Raw genomic sequence first — 19414 nt, 5'->3', positions numbered from 1 at the left:
TTCCTAGAGTAAAGCATGGAGGTAGAAATATCCTGTTATGGGGATGCTGCTTTGCAGCAGGGACTGGAGCATTTGTCAGAATAGAAGGGAAATGGAGGGGGCAAAATACTGTCAAGTTCTTGAGGAAAATCTGCTGCCCTCTGCCAGAAAGTTGTCAATGGGAAGAAGGTTTACCTTCCAACATGACAATAACCCAAAGCAAGGCAAAAATGACCACACAGTGGTTGAAGGAGTAAATGGTCAATGACCTTGCATACCCTAGTCCGAGCTCAGACTTAAATATAGACATCAGCAGACTTGCTTGGCCTCTTTCACGCTAGGCTTAAACACCAGTTTTACTGGTGTTTAGCTTTTTTTTTTTTTTTTTGCCTCTAAATACCTAGCTTATGTAGCCCTGCACACACAGGTGTTTACAGGTGTATTAGAAGAGGAGCATTTGGAGGCTGAAGATAAAAAAAACACCCCATCACCAGTAGTGCGTTCAGTAGAGGAGGGTTTTGGGCAGAGCAAACGGAGCAGCATATGCAACTTAATGCATTCTAATGGACAGAATAAATGAGTATTCTGGTCAATAGAAAGCGCTAACAAGCATAAACATGTGCAATATGCAACTTCTACGGCATTTTTTAAACAACGTTCCTCCTGCAAGGAGAAAAGGCGTTCAGAGGAGCTGAGCAAACACATTGAGGTTTATTTACTAAAAGCAAATCCACATTGCACTACAAGTGCACTTGTAAGTGCAGTCGCTGTAGATATGAGGGGAAGCTCTGCTGATTTTATCATCCAATCATGTACAAGCAAAAATGCTGTTTTTTTATTTTCCTTGCATGTCCCCCTCAGATCTACAGCGACTGCACTTCCAATTGCACTTGCAGTGCAAAGTGGATTTGCCTTTAGTAAATAACACCAATAGTGTACCTGAGGCCTTATTTTGTCCTTTATTGGATGTATCTGGCAAAATTATAGTTGCTTTTAAAGTTACAAAAAAGTAAACTTGAAAATCTTGCATTTTACTTTGGTTGAAAATAAGTCTTATTAAAACAGTTGCAAAGTCACAAATGATTGGTCTACTACGTTTTTATTTTTCATATTAGAATTTTGTATTCTCAAGCTAAGTTTATTTCCATTGCTCATATATAATAACTGTTAACCATTCTATTTTAGGCTGTGAATTCAAAAGTTGTACCTTACCATCCCTGTAAAAGAAACATGGCTGCACATTCATTGGGCTCTCGGCCAAGAACAGAAGATGTGCTCCAAGCTACAGGGGAAGCTCAGGATTTTAAAACTCTGCTATTGTCGCAGCCTGTACTTGAAGGCTTGGAGGCTGCAGGATTCACCAAACCATCTCCAGTACAGAGCAAAGCTATACCACTTGGGAGATGTGGACTAGGTAAGTTGATAAATGAAAGCTTTGAGATATACAAACATGAACAAATGTGTTGGTACGTTTCCATTAAAAAAAAAAAAAAAAAAAAAAAAAAAGAAAACCCTCAATTTTTATTGAAACAACTTAAAACTGGTCAAAGTAATTACTATTGTGTATTCCATTTTCAAAACAAATCAGACTTTACCTTTAATTAAATAGAATATTTTAAAAGTAAAACAAATAAAATTGGCTTTGACAAAAGTGATAGGAGACCCATAAGGCCTGTTTCACACTGGCTTCATCTTGTATAAGAGCAGTGTGAGCAGCACGTTTGATAAAGCATTTTGCAGAGCTTTCAGCGAGCTCTTTTGTAAATGTTGAACACGGATCCCAATGGGATAGCTTATTGCCACTTTAAACAAGCTGCTAGCAGGATTCAGCACTTCTTGAAGTTTGCTTGAAAGCCTGCTAGCAGTTTTCTTAAAGTGGCAATCAACACTCCCATTAGGATCTGTGTTCATTTACAAACTGGAGCTGAATGGTACTTTACAAGCTTCATAAAAGCTTGCTGTTCACACTGTTCTTATACAAGTGCAAGCCTGTATGAAACAGGCCTAACCTAATCCAACCAATTGCTGCAAACAAGTGATATCTGTAGCTGTCGGTGAGATTTATGCACCTGCCAATAGGTAGTTTGTCCGACTCTTCTTTAGCAAACTGCTCCTGCTATCTTAGGTTTCAATAGGATCCAGATTTGGGCTCAAAGGAGGCCACTTTAGAATAGACCAATGTTTTGTTCTTAGTCATTCTTGGGTGCTTTTAACTGTTTATTTTTGGTCATTATCCTGCAGAAGGTCCTGCGACTGAGGCAGAGCATTCTGACACTTGACAATACGTTTGCTCTTGAATTCCTTGATAGTCTTGAGATTTCATTCTAGGCATTCTATGCCAGATGTAGCTGATGTAGCTATCTGTGAATATAGAGATGATGTGACTTTCCAATAACTTTTTCTTTCAAGTCCACTGTCACTCAAAATCTGACAGTTGACGCAGTCAGACCCTGACATACAGTACTTTGTACCTGGAGTTCAGCTTATATCTTATTAGAAGTTTTCTGTCTATCATTCACTATCCTTCTGTACAAAGTGGTTGTAAAGGCTGAAGGTTTTTTTTTACCTTCATGCATCCTATGCAGGTTGGTTAGTAGGTTGGCTACACTTTCTGCATGGGTCAGCTGCTCGTTTTTTTTAGGGGTGAGCACAAAGTTCATAATCGCCTGATCCGCCGATCCTGCAGAAGACCGCGCTCCCTCACAAGTCCTGCAGTGGACTGATCATGTCTATGGAGTGTGCTAAAGTCAAGAGCAATCCATTTTCTCAAGTTGTCTTCCAGGCTGGCACCCTGAGAGATGACTGGTCCCACCTGACAGGAAACACAATAAAGAAAGAGGTCAAAAACCCAAAGCCGAGGGCTGGAGGTCTTCCCCTGGGAGCCGAACCGCAGGCTTGGGAAGCCTCTGGGTCTGGTAGGGCTTACCCTTCCTGGGGGGGAGGGGGGGTGTTCCCCGTTTTCTGCGCAGCAGAATTTGGAAGAGCCCCCCTGAGAAATGAAGGACCCTGGGCACAGCGGGGCACCCAGAACTTCAGGAACCATGTTTCTTGCTCATTTCTCCTTAGCTGACGGGGTTGTCAGTTTGCAGGAGGCTGGCGGTCAGGTCTCCCATGGGGCACGCTGTGCGCGGCTGGCCCCAACTCTTGTGACTCCAGGGTTGCGCTGTGTGTGGCTGGTAGGGAGCAGTGAGCGGTAACTATTGCTGGTGCTGAGGAGAGGAGGTGAGCACCATTATCCTAGAAAAGAAATTATGCGACTTCCCCCCCCTTACACCGGAAATGACGTCGCCACCTCATTCAGTGGGGCACTTTCAGTCAGTAAGGCTTCAAGAAAATGTCAGTGGTGGCGCGGCGGTGTCTCGCACTCAGGAACGGCGACTGGACTGCGGTGGAGCAGGTGTCCACATCCTGCTCTCACCAGAGACATCAGGCACGGAGGTGTGCGCTGGTATGGAGCGAGAAGAGGGGCCCGTAATGGCCACAGCAATGGAGGAGACCACGGGGCGAGTCTACCCAGCTGGAGGGGGGGGGAGGTGCCTCCAACCATTGCAGGTTATAGCAGATGGGGAGGATGATACTAATTGCTGTACGTCTTTTTGCAGAGACAGAGGCTGCTGCCCAGGGAGTTGCCATTAGACCTAAATCTAAGCCCCTTTTCTATTCCAAGAGATGTTGTTACTGACAAATTGTCAAAGATATCATTTTGAGAGAATGGAAGGAGCCTAAGATAAAGCTCTTGAAGTTCAAAAGCTGGAAACTGAGGCGTCCCTTTTGAGGAGGAGCCATTTTATTTACTTATTTTTTAAGACCCCCAGGCTGGATGCTTCTCTAGCACAGGTGTCCAAACACTCTGACCTCTCCTTCAAGGATGCAGGCAACATCAGGGACCAAATGAACCGCCAGTCCAAGACTCTCCTGCGCAGGGCCTGGGAGGCCAATACAGTGACCATGAGTCCAGCCCTGGCGTCGACTTGCGTGGCCAGGAATGCAGACATGTGGTTGACAAAGTTAATAGATCATATGTCATGTACTTCCAAGTCCAAACAGGTCATAGACTCCTTGGATTGAAAGGGCGGTGGCCTACTTAGCAGACGCTGCTGTTGAAACAGTGCGTACAGCCACAAAGTCTGCTGCCCTTCTAAACTCTGCCAGGAGGGCCTTGTGGGTTAAGACCTGGGATGGGGATCACACGTCAAAGACACGGTTGTGTGGTCTGCCATTCGAGGGCTCCCTGCTCTTTGGCACAGGTTTAGACCAGGCCATATCTAGGTCTACGGAGAAGGGTAAGAAGTGTCCAGTGAACCTAAAAAAGATAAGGGAACATTTTTTCAAGGTCCCCTGGTTAGTAACCGGTTCAGGAATAAGAAGAAAGGCAATAAATGTGGCGTCGGCAGGGACAGGCAAAAGGGATGTCTCCTCTTTTTCCGGTCCAAATGACGCCTGCAACTGATAAGAGGGCAACAAGTTTGAGCTTCTCTCCGTACCCCCTTCAAGTTTCCTTCTCACCAGACTACCCAAAGACCAACAGAAAGCGGCAGGCCTCCTAGAGGGCATCAGGCAGCTGGCAGAGCAGGGGGTCATATTGTCGGTTCCAGCGAAACAACGCGGACGGGGGTTTTATTTCCACATTTTTGTGGTCCCAAAGCCTTCCGTCTTATAATAAACTTAAAAAGACTAAACCGGTTCCTACGGTACAATAAATTCCATATAGAAAGTGTGGTATACTGTCAGGAAGCATCTCTTGAAGGAGGTCTTCATGGTCACAATAGACCTAAAGGATGCATACCTTCATGTCCCCATTTGACCGGCACATCAGGACTTGCTACGCTTTACGGTTCTCACGAAACTGGGCGTCCAGCACAGGCAGTTTTGTGCCCTGCTATTTTGATTGGCGGCCAGCCCCCGAGTTTTCACAAAGATTCTCTCTGAGGTGATTTCTCAACTCCATCTCCAAGGGATTGCGCTGATCCCCCTATCTGGATGACCTATTGGTCTGCAACCAGTCTCGGGATCTCCTGCTTTCCGACCTGGTCAAGATAGTAAGTACCATGGAGTCCCTGGGTTGATCAGCCAGGAAAAATTCTTGCTGGTTCCATCTCAGACCAAGGTCTATCTAGGGTTCCTAGTGGATTTAGTGTCACAGAAGTTGGTACTGCCCCAACAGAAGGTAGAGGGCCTGATAGGAGCAGTTTCAACCCTCCTAGAACCCAGAAAGGTCTCCCTAAGGAACGTTATGAGAGTGCTAGGGGTAATGACAGCTTGCATTCCTGCGGTACCCTGGGCCCAGCTTCACTCCAGGACTCTCCAGGGATTCCTGCTCTCCTCCAGGGATGGAAAAAGGGGAACTTTAGATGGGAGGGTTTCCATTCCAGGGGAGGTAAGAGTCCACTACAGTGGTGGCTCAATCCTCAGAGGTCGGGGGGGGTCACCTTTTGGACCCAGCTTCAACCTCTCAAGGTGACAACTGATGCGAGCGCCTGGGTTTGGGGGGCCCATCTAGAAGAACTAGGGCATCTGGAACCAGATTCAGAGGGGCTCTTCCTCCAACTTCAGGGAACTCCGAACGCTCTTAGGGCTTCCCTGACCGCCAGAAGAGAGGATCAAGGGAAGAGAGCTAAAGATCCTTTCCAACAATGCGACGACGGTGGCTTTCTTGAATTGCCAGGAGGAACCAGGTCTGACACTCCTTATGGGCTTAATTCAGTAACTCCTAGAGTGGGCGGAACAGAGAATCCCCTCAATCTTGGCAGTTCACATAAGAGGGGTCTACAATGTAATAGCGGACTATCTCAGCCGGCAGCCGATTCACCAGGGGGAGTGGGAGCAAAATCCCGAGGTGGGGTCTGAGAAGGGGTCTGAGGGGGTGGACGCATTAGCCCAGGGGTGGGAGTTTGGCCTGGCCTATGCCTTTCCCCCCTTAGCTCTGATCTTGAGAATAATACAGAAGCTGAGACAGTCAGGCGGCAGAGTAATTCTGGTCGCACCCTGGTGGCCCAAGAGGACCTGGTTCCCTGCTCTGGGAAATTGGACGGTATCCTCCCCGCATCACTTACCTGAAATGGCAGGAGCTTCTTTTACAGGGTCCAGTTTGCCACCGAACCCCAGTTTCCTCAAACGAACAGCTTGGCTCTTGAAAGGGAGAGCCTGCGAAAAAAGGGTTGTTCTGAGAGTAATCGAGACCCTTTTACTGAGCAGGAAGCCGATTACCAGACAAATTTTATGCCAAGGTCTGGGACGTCTTTTCTTGTTTGTGTCAGACAAATGGGGCCTCCCAACAGGTTATCCCTGCAATCCTGGACTTCCTCCAGGAGGGCGTTGATCAAGGCCTAGCGACTAAGACACTCAGGGTCCAGGTAGTAGCTCTATCCAGCTTTTTGGACAGGAGGCTGGTTTTGAACCCCCTGATCAAAAGATTTTTGTCAAATAGGGAGAGGTTGCCCCGGTGCAAATGAGAACATTTCCTCCGTGGGATCTCTCACTAGTTTTGGAGGCTCTAACTAGAATGCCTTGTGAGCCGTTGGCTCAAGTTACTTTCCTTTAAGACCACCTTCCTTCTGGCCATTACAACGGCCAGGAGGGTAGGCGATCTGCGGGCTTTGTCAATGAAAGCCCTTTTCTTAATCGTACATCACGGGAAACAGAGCCATAGTAATTACTATGTGGGTTATAGGCCACCTTCAGGTGATGGACACTGGCACACCCTAAGACAGGAAGTTGCCTCCCTATATAACCCCTCCCACTACCGGGAGTACCTCAGTTTTTTTCGCCAGTGTCTAAGGTGTTGGTCACGAGTAAAGGTGCTGTGCTGAGCTCCACTGGAGCAATCCTTGCTGGAGCCAGCTATGCAGTCGGATCCATTCAAAGTGTCTTTCTAGGCCGAATTGAACGGTACCCAGGCCTCGTGGCAAGAGAAACGAGGTTTAGCCCGTACCGCTTCTCTTTCTTTAGAGCTGGACCCCGGGATCCAGTGCTTTTTGTTTTTTCAGCCATAAGTTTTTTTCTGGCGTGGTGCTATTGCAGGTCCAGGAGTGCGGATCTCCCGATAAAAAGGGGCTCCAGTTCCTGAAGGTTTTGTAAACTGAGCCCACCGTGAGGGGTGAAGATTGGGTCTGTTGGTTTTACCACAGAAATCCCTGCGGCGGGAAAGGTAAGTGGAGATTTCTAAGGAATTTTAAAATTTCTTATGAAATGTCTCCTTTAAAAAGTAAATGTTGTCATGCCTAAAAGTCACCACTGGGGGCTGTATAGAGCACGTACCTGGTCATGCTTTCTCAGATCATGCTGTGTCAGCAGTAGCTGCAGCTTCCCCCCCGCTAGCAGTCGCAGGACTCCGGTACGATGTTGGGGGGGGGGATTTTTCTCTAAAAACACCCCCCACCCGGACAAAAGCTCTTCCCCTTTCTCTGAGTAAGAAGGGGAGGGAGAAGCCAGAACGATTGGCGTATTCCGCTCCATTCTCCACCGCTTCTGTACGGCGGTTTGTCACAGCCCTCCTGCTCGCTGCCCTCCCCCCACACACACGCCGATCCTATCGGATCGGATGCTCGCGCGGTGTGCAGCAACGTCCAGCACAGGGGTGTTTTTAAAAGGCTCCATTTTTTGCTGACTGCAGCTCTCGGAGGGACGCAAAAGCTAAAAAGGGGCATGTAAGTGGTGACACAGGCATTCCTTTGGCACATTTACTGAAGCATTAGGGTGAGCGTTAATAGCAGTGACAGTTGCTGGACTATTTGCTCAAGCAGTGAATGCGATTTCTTCTGGTAGTACCTCTGCATTTGTGCATTGGGCTATGGTAAGGGGGGGTAGAAACACCCTAAAAAGGGCTCAAAAGGGACTCATTCAAGCTCTAAACAGCCTAAACTCATATCTTCAATGGCATCTTCCCCTGAGAGGGGGTGGCCGGTCAGAGTGAGCCTTTAGGGCTATCAGATATTGCAATTGTTTTCAATACTGCAGCCCCGTCTATATTAAGGAGAGGGTTTTTTGCTCAAGCCATAATAGGATTGGCTAGCGGCTTTAATCGCATCCCAGAATAGGATAAAATGCGACAGGTCCCTTTCCATTACCCAGAACCCTCAAACTGAGGATCTGGGGGCGGGAGAAGATGAATTTCCCTCAGGGGACCGCGGAGAGGCTGATGCCTCCTCTTCTGAGGGGTCAAATCCACAGGGATCAGCTGAAATATTGATGGTGCATTTTTGCTACCCTTCATTGAGTCGGTTGATATGCCCACATTTTGTTTGGGTTCACTAAAGCCTCCCCAAGCTGCGCATGCTTTTCCTGTCCATTCATTGCTGGAGAGGCTTATGTATTCTGAGTGGGATCACCCAGATAAGCATTTTTTTCCTCCTATAACACTTTATCCTATAGAGGAAAAATTCACTAAGAAGTGGGAGATCCCAGCAATTGTCGCTGCTATATCCTCTATGAATGAAAGTTTGACTTGTCCGTTAGACAGTGCTCATATGCTTAGGGAACCAACGGGCTAAGAAGTTGGAATTCCAATTATAAAAAAAAAAGAGAAACTTTTTCTCTGACTCAACCTGCGCTAACAGCAATTGATGTGTGTCAGTCATTGAGAGACCAGTTTAAACAGGTGCTCAAGGTTATTCCTGATCAGCAGGCCAGGATTTAACTGAGTTACCAGCGGCATTATGTTTAGCAATAGATGCCATGGGAGATTCTAGTCTTCAAGCCTCGCGCCTTACGTTTGGGCTGGTGCATAGGCATAGAATCTTGTGGTTGAAAGCTTGGTCAGCCAAAGTGTCATGCAAAGCTCCTGGCTAGTTTTCCTTTTCGGTGAACAGCTGTTTGGGGATGATTTGGATAAATACATCCAAAAAATTTCTAGTGGAAAAAGTACCCTTTTGCTTGTTAGGAAGAGGAGTAATCATATTTCATTTAAACAAACTCCTTCTCCAGTGTCAGGAGCATCTGCCCCCAGGCAGTCACGACTGCCTCCACCGTCAAGTTCAAGAGGGGAACTGGAGCCTTCTTATGAGGGGGCGCCCCCGCTCGCTCGAAGTGGGGGGAAGACTTCTGCAGTTCTCACGGGTCTGGTAGGAAGAGTGTCGGGAACCTACGGCCACATCACCCTGAAAGCGCCCGATCTTGTCTGATCTCAGAGGCTAAGCAGGGTCGGGCCTGGTCAGTACCTGGATTGGGGGACCACCTGGGAATACCAGGTGCTGTAGGCTGCAGATGGGTGACTTCCTCAATAACTCTAGGGTACAAGCTTGAGTTTCAAAAGTCCCTGTCTCCTCATTTTCTCAGATTCCAGAGGAAAAGAAGTCTCTTTCAAGCATTGGACCATCTTTTGTCTCAAAAAATTGATCTCAGTGGTTCTCATGCAAGAGCAGGTATTGGGGTTTTATTTAAACCTTTTCATGGTACCAAAACCAAAGGGGTATGTCAGACCCATTCTAGATCTCAAAGATCTAGACCGGTTTCTGAATATCTGCTCTTCTCGCATGGAGTCAATCCTATCAGTGGTCTCCGTCCTACAAGGTGGAGAACTTCTGGTGTCAATAGACATCAGGAATGCATGCCTCCATGTACCTATATTTCCTGCTCACCAGAAATATCTGTTTCGAGGTAGAAAATCTTCGTTTTCAGTTTGTAGCTCTGCCTTTCGGTCTAGCTACTGCATCTTGAGTATTTACAAAAGGCCTGGCCCCTCCTGTAGCCGGATTAAGGGCCCAAGGTATAACAATTATAGCTTACCTAGACGATCTGCTCTTGATAGACCAGTCGGTAGCCCGCTTAGACCAAAGTATGATCCACAGTCGACTACCTGGAATACCTAGGTTGGATTCTCAACCTAGAGAAATCTTCCTTAAATCCATCAAGGAGATTTAAGTACTTGGGTCTGATCATAGATACAGGAGAGGGTATTCTTGCCCCAGGCAAAGATCAGGGCCATAAAGGAACGGATTCATGTGGTCAAGGCAAAGAAGAATCCTTCTATTCGACTTTGCATGAAAGGTGGTGGCTTCTTTCGAGGCCGTTCCTTATGTTTCATTTGAGGCTGCTGCAAAACAGTATCTTATCGGCTTGGAACGAGAAGATCCAAGCTCTAGATTTCCCAATGTATCTGTCTCCACATTGCGCCAAAGCCTCAGTTGGTGGTTGATAACAAAGAATCTGCAGAAGGGAAAATCTTTCCTACCAGTTACCTGGAAGATGCTAACAATGACCTTGCCCATCAACATTCTAGAGATCTGGGCAGCGCGATTGGCCCTGAGGGCCTGGACGTTCAGGTTACGGAATTGTCCTGTCAGGATCCAATCCGACAATGCCACAGCAGTGCCCTATATCAATCGCCAAGGGGGGCACAAGAAGTCGTGCTTTATGCATTTCCTCCTATTCTGCCTCCACGACTGCTTCGCAGGATCAAGCAGGAAGAGAAATCGTGATTCTTGTGGCCCAGAAGATCTTGGTATGCAGAGATCATAAAGATGGCGGTAGGGGATTCATGGACCCTACCAACACGTCCAGACCTTCTCTCGCAAGATCCGGTATTCCATCCTACCTTACAAATGCTAAATTTAACGGTTTGGCTATTGAGACGCTCATTTAGCTATTGAGACGCTCATTCTGAAGAAGCGTGGGCTGTCAGGTCCAGTGGTATTTACCTTGGTTAATTCAGAGAACCTGGTTTCCAGAATCATAGATTATGGAGCCTGGAAAGCATATGTCTCTTGGTGTGAATCCAGGGGTTGGCACCCCAGGAAGTATGTCATAGGTAGAATTCTTGACTTCTGTAGATGGGGTTAGAAATGAAGCTGGCCTTGTGTACTATCAAAGGCCAGGTTTTGGTCTTATCGGTATTATTTCAACAACCAGTTGCTTCGCATTCTTTGGTTTGGCTTAATCCTCAGGTTAAGTCCCCCCTGAACCCTTGGGACTTGAGTTCTGTCGGCATTGCTGAAACAGCCTTTTGAGCCGATACAGCCTATTCCATTGGTCCTTTTGACAAGGAAACCAATTTTCTGGTAGCCATATCTTCTGCAAGAAGGGTATCAGAGTTGGCTGCTCTTTCTGGTAAAGTACCATATTTGATTATTCACAAGGATAAGGTAGTATTGCGTCCTCATCCTAACTTTCTACCGAAGGTAGTGTCTAGTTTTTATCCGAACCAGGATATTGTTCTACCTTCATTTTTCCCAGAACCCTGTTCTTCAGAAGGGAAATTACTACATTCTCTTGATGTGGTAAGAGCACTCAAGGTCTACTTGAAGGCGACTGCTCAGATTCGAAAACGGAAGTTTTGTTGTGTTGCCTGAAGGTCCAATAAAAAGGACAGGTAGCATCGAAATCTACTATTTCTAAATGGATTCAGCAACTAACTGTTCAGGCTTATGGTTTAAAGAGGAGGATTCCACCCTCTCAAATCAAAAGCACATTCCATTAGGACTGTTAGTGCTTCGTGGTAGTGCATCACCAAGCTTCCATGGTTCAAATCTGCAAGGCTTCAACTTGGTCTTCAGTCCATACGTTTACCAGATTTTATCAGTTGAATGTAAAAAGGCACGAGGATATCGTCTTTGGGCATAGTGTGCCGCAGGCAGCATTATAAATCCTCTAGTCTCATGTTGCCCTAATTCTCCCTCCCCTCAGTTGGCATTGCTCTGGGACATCCCGCATAGTAATTACTATGGCTCTGTGTCAACGATTAAGAAAATAGGATTTTTATAACGGCTTACCTGTAAAATCCTTTTCTTTGAAGTACATCACGGGACACAGAGGTCCCTCCCTTCTTTCTGGTATACACGTGTATTGCTTTGCTACAAAAACAGGTACTCCCAGTAGTGGGAGGGGTTATATAGGGAGTGGACTTCCTGTCTTAGAGTGTACCAGTGTCCATCACCTAAAGGTGGCCTATAACCCACAGAGTAATTACTATGGCAGGTAAGCCATTTTTCTTATTTGAGGACAGGGTTATTCTCAGGCAGGATCCCCTGTGTCTTCCTAAAGTGGCCTCATGTTTTCACAGGTCACAGGAGATTGTCCTTCCTTCTGTGTTAACCCTCAAAATGAGAGGGAAAGATCTTCTCATTTATTGGATGTCAGACAGTGTCTGTTACTTTATTTAGACAGGATGAGGGAATTTAGAAAGTCCAATCACCTGTTAGTCAGTTTTTGCGACCAGAACAGAGGTGAGCAGGTATCAAAAACAACCATAGCAAGGTGAATTAGGCAGACCATTACCGTAGCCTATGAACAAGCAGCTAAAGCAGTCCCCGCTAACCTTAAGGCTCACCCTACACCAGGGGTGTCAAACTCAAATTCATCGCGGGCCCCATTAGCAGTTTGTTTGCCCTCAAAGAGCCGGTTGTATCTGTAGGACTATGGGACGCGCCAAGTACAGAGTGCTGGGTTCAGGAGTATGCCATGCGCAGTGTGCAACATCTCGTTTCCACCCCTCTTGGGTTCTGGCCCTATATGTCTTATTTCACCATCACTTCCAAATCGTCAGCACAAAGTGAATCGCAATTTTGCTTTTGAAAGCCTGCTAGCTATAAACGCATTAAAATATTTTGTTCGCGAACAAAAGTCCTGGATGGCTTAACTCCAGTGTAAAAATGGATATAAAAGCAAAGGAGAAGGCCTGCAAAAAATACATGGTTGAGGGATCATCATCAGCATTCAGACTTTATAAAGAATGCAACAAGAAATGTAAGGGTGCAATAAGGATGGCTAAGATAAAATATGAAAGAAACACTGGAGGAGAGCAAAAAAAATTTTGCTCTCTAATTTTTACTGACCTTCTACTGACTGGAATGGTATCAGCTGATTGGAGAAAAGCCAATGTAGCACCAATATTTAAAAAGGGCCCAAAATACATCCCTGGGAATTACAGACCAGTTAGCCTAACATCAATAGTATGTAAAATCTTGGAAGGGATGATAAGGGACTATATACAAGATTTTAGTAATGAGAACGGTATCATTAGCAGTAATCAGCATGGATTCATGAAGAATCGTTCTTGCCAAACCAATCTACTAACCTTCTATGAGGAGGTGAGTTGCCAGCTAGATAAAGGAAGGCCCGTAGATGTGGTGTATCTGGATTTTGCTAAAGGATTTGACACAGTTCCCTATAAACGTTTACTGTACAAAATAAGGTTTGTTGGCATGGACCATAGGGTGAGTATGTGGATTGAAAACTGGCTACGAGGGCAAGTTCAGAGGGTGGTGATAAATGGGGAGTACTCTGAATGGTCAGGGGTGGGTAGTGGGGTCCCCCAGGGTTCTGTGCTGGGACCAATCCTATTTAATTTGTTCATAAACGACCTGGAGGATGGGGTAAACAGTTCATTCTGTGTATTTGTGGGCAATAACTTCTCCGCAGGACATGGAAACCTTGCAAAAAGATTTGAACAAATTAATGGGGTGGGCAATTACATGACAAATGAGGTTCAATGTAGAAAAATGTAAAATAATGCATTTGGGTGGCAAAAATATGAATGTAATCTACTCACTGAGGGGAGAACCTCTGGGAGAATCTAGGATGGAAAAGGACCTGGGGGTCCTAGTAGATGACAGGCTAAGCAATGGCAGGCAATGCCAAGCTGCTGCTAATAAAGCAAACAGAATATTGGCATGCATTAAAAAGGGGATCAACTCCAGAGATAAAACAATAATTCTCCCACTCTACAAGACTCTGGTCCGGCCGCACCTAGAGTATGCTGTCCAGTTCTGGGCACCAGTCCTCGGGAAGGATGTACAAAGAAGGGCAACAAAGTTAATAAAGGGTCTGGAGGATATTAGTTATGAGGAAAGGTTGCGAGCACTGAACTTATTCTCCCTGGAGAAGAGACGCTTGAGAGGGGATATGATTTCATTATACAAATACCGTACTGGTGACCCCACAATAGGAATAAAACTTTTTTGCAGAAGAGAGTTTAACAAGACTCGTGGCCACTCATTAAAATTAGAAGAAAAGAGGTTTAACCTTAAACTACGTAGAGGGTTCTTTACTGTAAGAGCAGCAAGGATGTGGAATTCCCTTCCACAGGTGGTGGTCTCAGCGGGGGGCATTGATAGTTTCAGGAAACTATTAGATGAGCACCTGAATGGCCGCAACATACAGGGATATACAATGTAATACTGACATAGAATCACACACCTAGGTTGGACTTGTATCTTTTTTCAACCTCACCTACTATGTAACTATGTAATGTGGGCAAGCCAGAACACTTTCCTGAGGCACTACAGGGTGGAACTGCTGTCACCTCAGGATCTGGCATTCGATGGGTCCTACGGGCTGTTGTCCTGCCCTAAGGTGGTAGGCCTGAGCTACTTGCTCTTCTCTCAGGGTGCCGTCCTGGAAGACGACTTGAGAAAACGATCAGTTACACTTACCGGTCATGGTGTTTCTGGGAAGTCTTCCAGGACGGCAGGCCGACTTCCTACCTGTCTTTTGTTTGTGTATGAACATTTGAGGTGTTTCACTCTTGTGCACTGGTGTGGGTCAATACTTTTCCCAACTGAGGAGCACAGGGAGGGCGATGTTTTTGACCTCTTACTTGATTGTGTTTGCTGTCAGGTGGGACCAGTCATCTTTCATGATGCCATCCTGGAAGACTTCCCAGAAACACTGTTACCGGTAAGTGTAACTGGTCATTTTCAAGACCGTGGAGCACAAGGGATGCTGAACCGGTCTTATGTGGGCAGGATCAGTGGGTCAGGTATGTATATCTCTAGAACAAAACGAGCAGTTAACCCATGTAGTGTGAGCACAGCCCCACTGCACAGGGAAAAAATGTTGCCTGGAAGATGCCCTTTCAAAGTGCAAATTATTTTGCAAAGTGAACAGCCTGTTTTGGCTTTTATAATTCAACATCATAGCCTTTACCTTTTGACGCGCCAGTCTTACATTTCCTTTCTGATTTCCACAAACAAGTCTCTCCTTTTGTGCCTTCTCTGCTCCATGTTCAGTGTAGTGCACACGATGATGCCAAACATCTCCATTTAAGTAGGCTGATTACCAGGATTGAAAATGTGTGTTAATAACAGAAAACAGTTTGAAATATCACTATGATCCAATCGTTTTCAAAGTCTTCTAGGGGTACTTGTTTAGGCCATGATAGAATATCTTTTGATAATAAGCAATAATTTATCTCTATTCACATTTTCTCTGCTCTACTCTGACATACCAAAGGCATGCAGGTATGCTTGAGACATTGTTGCTTTAAAGTGGATGTAAACACAAAAACATTTTTTTATCATACCGTAGAGTATAAGATTTGCTATCATTTGAGCCCAGTCTTGCCACACAGAGTTAATCCATCTCTGAGCAATCCCCTTTTGTTGAGTGAGACAATTCTTGACAAACGGAGAAAAACTTTGTCAAATACTCCCCCTTGCTGTGAGTGACAGGTGATTTACATCTCGTGCATTAGCCTAAGAGACATGCAGTTTTTTTAAATTCCCTCCCCCACTCCTTTCTTCAGCAGCTCTGCAAGGATTGGCTGTTCCACACCTCACCATGATTTGGCATGCTGAAGTCATGTGGTTACTTTCCTGTCTTTTCACTGGATGTTAGAGATCATAGCAGAAGTTCAGCAGAAGTTCAGTGTTAAAAATACACAGAGAAAATGCATATTGACAAGGGGAGTGTAGAGGTGGGCGGGGAGTCTACTGACATCACAACTCCACCCACCGAGCTCCAGACAACAGACCCACCCACAGAATATGCAGTTTTTCGGGTCTAATAACAGACAGAGGGGAGACGTTTGACAGGTAAGGATACATGCAGGAGGCATGTATATCCTTATAGATTATCCCTATGGCAGTAGTTTAGAAAGGATGACATTGGGTTTACATCCACTTTAATTTAATCTTGTTTTAGGTGGAATAAGCTATAAGGGTATAAAAAAAAACATATCCATGTCTTTTTATAGGCTCTGTGAGTGCCTAAAACTACATTGTGCACATTTCCCACCAGTTATTCAGTAATGGAAGAATTGGGTAGAATGTAGGCAACTGCTTAAGTACCAATAGCAGCTCTTGCCCGCAGTTCAGTGGACCCTGTGCTACCTTAAGCACTTATGTGGTTTAAGTAGTTGTCCAAAAAACAGTTTTTCTCCAAGCGTCTTCCAGGACAGCCCATGAGACCTTGGGCTCCTCCTACCAGGACAGGAAACACGTCACCCCCACCAGATAAAAGGGCGGTCCTCCAGGCCCATGTCAGTTATTTGTTTCTCCTCCGGACGGGGGGTAACATGTTCATGGAACCTGCTCCCATAGGCCTTATAAGCAGGGGCTTTGTATGGTCTTTTTTTCTGGGGCATATCACTTACCTCTTCCTCTGCCAGAAGCAGCACACCGCTGGGGAGGTTGGCTGTGTTGCTGTTCTCTGTCCTCAGTGCCTGGAGAGGGCCAGGACCGGTGTGAGGTCGTGCCCCTAGCGCAGTGCATTGCACTCTAGCTCAGCTGAGCTTCGGTTGTCCTTCCCTGCCGACAGCCTGGCTGATCTGAGCAAGGAATGGAGGAAGCCGCAGCGTTCGAGGGGGCGGAGCTATTGCGCTCCAAGCTGGCCCACAGGAAGTGCCTGGAGAGGGTTACTTCCGGGGCATATGACATCATCATCGGGCGCCGGAGACGAGGTTCCAGTCTTCATAAACGGCGCGAACAGAGAACGCTGGCTGCTGGTGTTTCTTGGTGTTAAGCAGCCAGGCTGTGGATGACCAAGAGGGGCAGAATGGATCCTCCTGCAGTACCTGCACAGGCAGCGGATGCAGTTCCCAACACCAGCACCTCACAGGTAAGCCTGGGGTGTTCTGTCACCACCTTACTATCCCTGTGAGTGTTCCCTCCCCCTCCCCCCTCTGTAGTAGTGGGTGTAAGGGGACACATTTCCTCCCTCCTGCATGTGGTGTTACGGAGTGATTGTGTGGCTTTAATTACATTGTGGGTCATTTATTTTGTCTTGCAGACCAAGACTCAGGACAAGGCCCAAGCGCAGCCACTTAAAAGGAAATGTGCGGTTTGCGCAAACAAATTGAGCTCCTCATGGAGCAAAGCAGTTTGTCGCACCTGTATAGAAGGCCTAGTAAAGGATGACCCGGTTGCCTCTTGCCAGAAGATGCTTACTTCTGTAAGGGATGAGCTTGCGTCCACCTTCAGTTCCTTTAGAAAGCTTATTGACAAGCTCCAGACTCCAGCAGAGAGTCTGTCTTCACTGAAGGCGTCAGTAAGCACTCCGCAGCAGGCAGAGAGTGAAGACTCTGAGGCTGAGGTCAGATCTACCCGTTCTTCTCTGGAAGAATCAGGGTCAGATACAGAGCCCAGAGATAGAGAATCCACTCGAGGCTCAAGATTTAAGTTATCTGTTGAGGATGTAGATGACTTATTAAAGGCTATCTATACTACCCTTGAATTAAAAGAGGAAGAGGTTCAGTTATCCAAACATGATCTTATGTATAAAGGATTACATAAGAGAAAATCAAGAGTGTTTCCAGTTCATAGTTCTTTGGTTGATACTATTAAACTGGAATGGGATAATCCTGAGAGAAAACCACTCTTCTCCAATAACCTAAAAAGGAGATTTCCTTTTGAGGAGGACACTGCGCAGCCATGGAATAAGAATCCCAAGTTAGACGCACCTCTTTCAAAAGTTTCAAAAAACTCGGACCTGGCGTTTGATATGGGTAAGCTTAAGGATCCGATGGACAAGAGGGGGGATATCCTTCTCCACAGAGCCTGGGACTCAGCAGTTGGAAACCTGAAACCAGCTTTGGCTTCCACTTGTGTGGCCAGAAATCTGGAGGTTTGGTTGACTCAGATTCAGTCACATCTGTCAGCAGGTACCTCCAGAGAGCAAATTTTAAAGTCTTTTCCTCTCCTATTTCAGGCAGTGGGTTTTTTGGCAGATTCTTCCGCTGAGTCGGTAAGAATGTCAGCCAGGACTTCGGCTCTAGTGAACTCGGCCAGGAGAAGCCTTTGGCTTAAGACCTGGTCAGGGGACTCGGCCTCCAAGTTGCGCCTTTGTGGCCTTCCTTTAACTGGCGATCATTTATTTGGCCCAGGTCTACAGGAGGCACTGGAACGCACGTCTGATAAGAAAAAGGCGTTTCCAGAGAAAAAGAGAGTTCAGACAGCCAGAAAATTTTTTCGTGGCCAAAACAGGCAACAGAGTCCTAGAGAAAAGGACAGCAGGCCGAAAAAGCATTGGACTGGGCACAAAGGCAGAGGCAAAGGGGGAGTGCTATTTAACCCTCCTCAACAGCCCGCCAAGCCGCAGTGACTTGTGTTCCCCGGTGGGAGGGAGATTGAGGGCCTTCATCCCACAGTGGGCAGCAGTCACTCTGAGCCCCTTCGTCCTAGACCTAGTGACCAACGGGTACAGGCTGGAGTTTGTTCACCAACCACCAGAACGTTTGTTGGTCACATTTCCTCCACAAGATCGGGAGAAAGCAAGGGCTCTGGGTCTCCAGATCGGAGACTTATTAGATCAAAAAGTCCTGATTCCTGTTCCTCGATCGGAGCGGGGCAAGGGATTCTATTCCCATGTATTTGTGGTCAGAAAGCCAGCAGGAAAGTTTCGACTTATCCTGAATCTCCGGACCTTAAACAAGTCCATCAGATACAAGCATTTCCGTATGGAGACGGTTTTTACAATCAAAAACCTACTATACCCAAACTGCTTTATGGCCACGTTGGACTTAAGGAATGCTTATCTTCACATCCCTATCCATCCAGCCTTCCAAAAGTTTTTGAGATTGGCAGTGAAGACGGGTATGGGGACCCGACATTTTCAATTTCAGGCCCTCCCCTTCGGTCTTTCCTCAGCCCCACGCATCTTTACGAAGGTGTTGGGGGAAGTGCTGGCTCCTCTAAGATTAAAGGCAATAACGGTTATCCCTTACTTAGACGACCTCCTGATAGTGGCAAAATCATACCAAAGGCTGTTGGAAGATCTCCAGGCTGTACAGGACTTCTTACAGTTCCTAGGCTGGCTAATAAACAAAGAAAAATCGTCCTTGATTCCGGCCCAGAAAGTAACTTATCTGGGTTACGATTTTTGAACCAAAGAGTTTTTCTTCCTCAGGAGAAGATTACCAAAGTGTTCCAGACTATGTCAACATTGCAGACCAACCAGTCGGTCTCTCTGAGACAGGTGTCGAGGGCAGTGGGTCTTATGACCTCATGTTTTCCCGCAGTACCATGGGCGAGACTCCGTCAGCGTCCGTTACAAAGGTTTCTTTTAAGAAACTGGGACGGGGACGTAAGGTCCCTGGAGTCAAGGATCTGGCTTCCCGACAGGATAAAAAGAAGCCTGTGGTGGTGGAGAGCTGGTCAGCACCTAGCAGGAGGTCTCCCATGGTCCTTTCCCATTTCCCGAAGGATTACCACGGATGCGAGTTCCTGGGGATGGGGGGCCCACCTCAGCAATGCAGTAGCACAAGGAGAGTGGTCCCCAGAGGAGG

The 19414-nt window shown here is 46.5% G+C and overlaps 1 protein-coding gene and 1 pseudogene across 1 annotated transcript in view; both read left to right on the top strand.

Moving 5' to 3' along the window:
* DDX20 (DEAD-box helicase 20) overlaps positions 1–19414 on the top strand; it is a 102386-nt gene that overhangs the window by 24783 nt on the left and 58189 nt on the right. The window contains exon 2 of the mRNA XM_073615737.1: positions 1165–1393. Within this exon, the coding sequence (XP_073471838.1) occupies positions 1210–1393 (184 nt within the window). The 5' untranslated portion in view covers positions 1165–1209. The remainder of the gene's footprint in view (positions 1–1164; positions 1394–19414) is intronic.
* LOC141130775 (5S ribosomal RNA) lies at positions 9057–9176 on the top strand (annotated as a pseudogene).

Source organism: Aquarana catesbeiana, linkage group LG02 (genome assembly GCF_042186555.1).
Source record: "Aquarana catesbeiana isolate 2022-GZ linkage group LG02, ASM4218655v1, whole genome shotgun sequence".
Taxonomy (NCBI): domain Eukaryota; kingdom Metazoa; phylum Chordata; class Amphibia; order Anura; family Ranidae; genus Aquarana; species Aquarana catesbeiana.
Note: the sequence above shows the minus strand (reverse complement) of the source record. Positions and strands in the feature narration are given on the sequence as shown.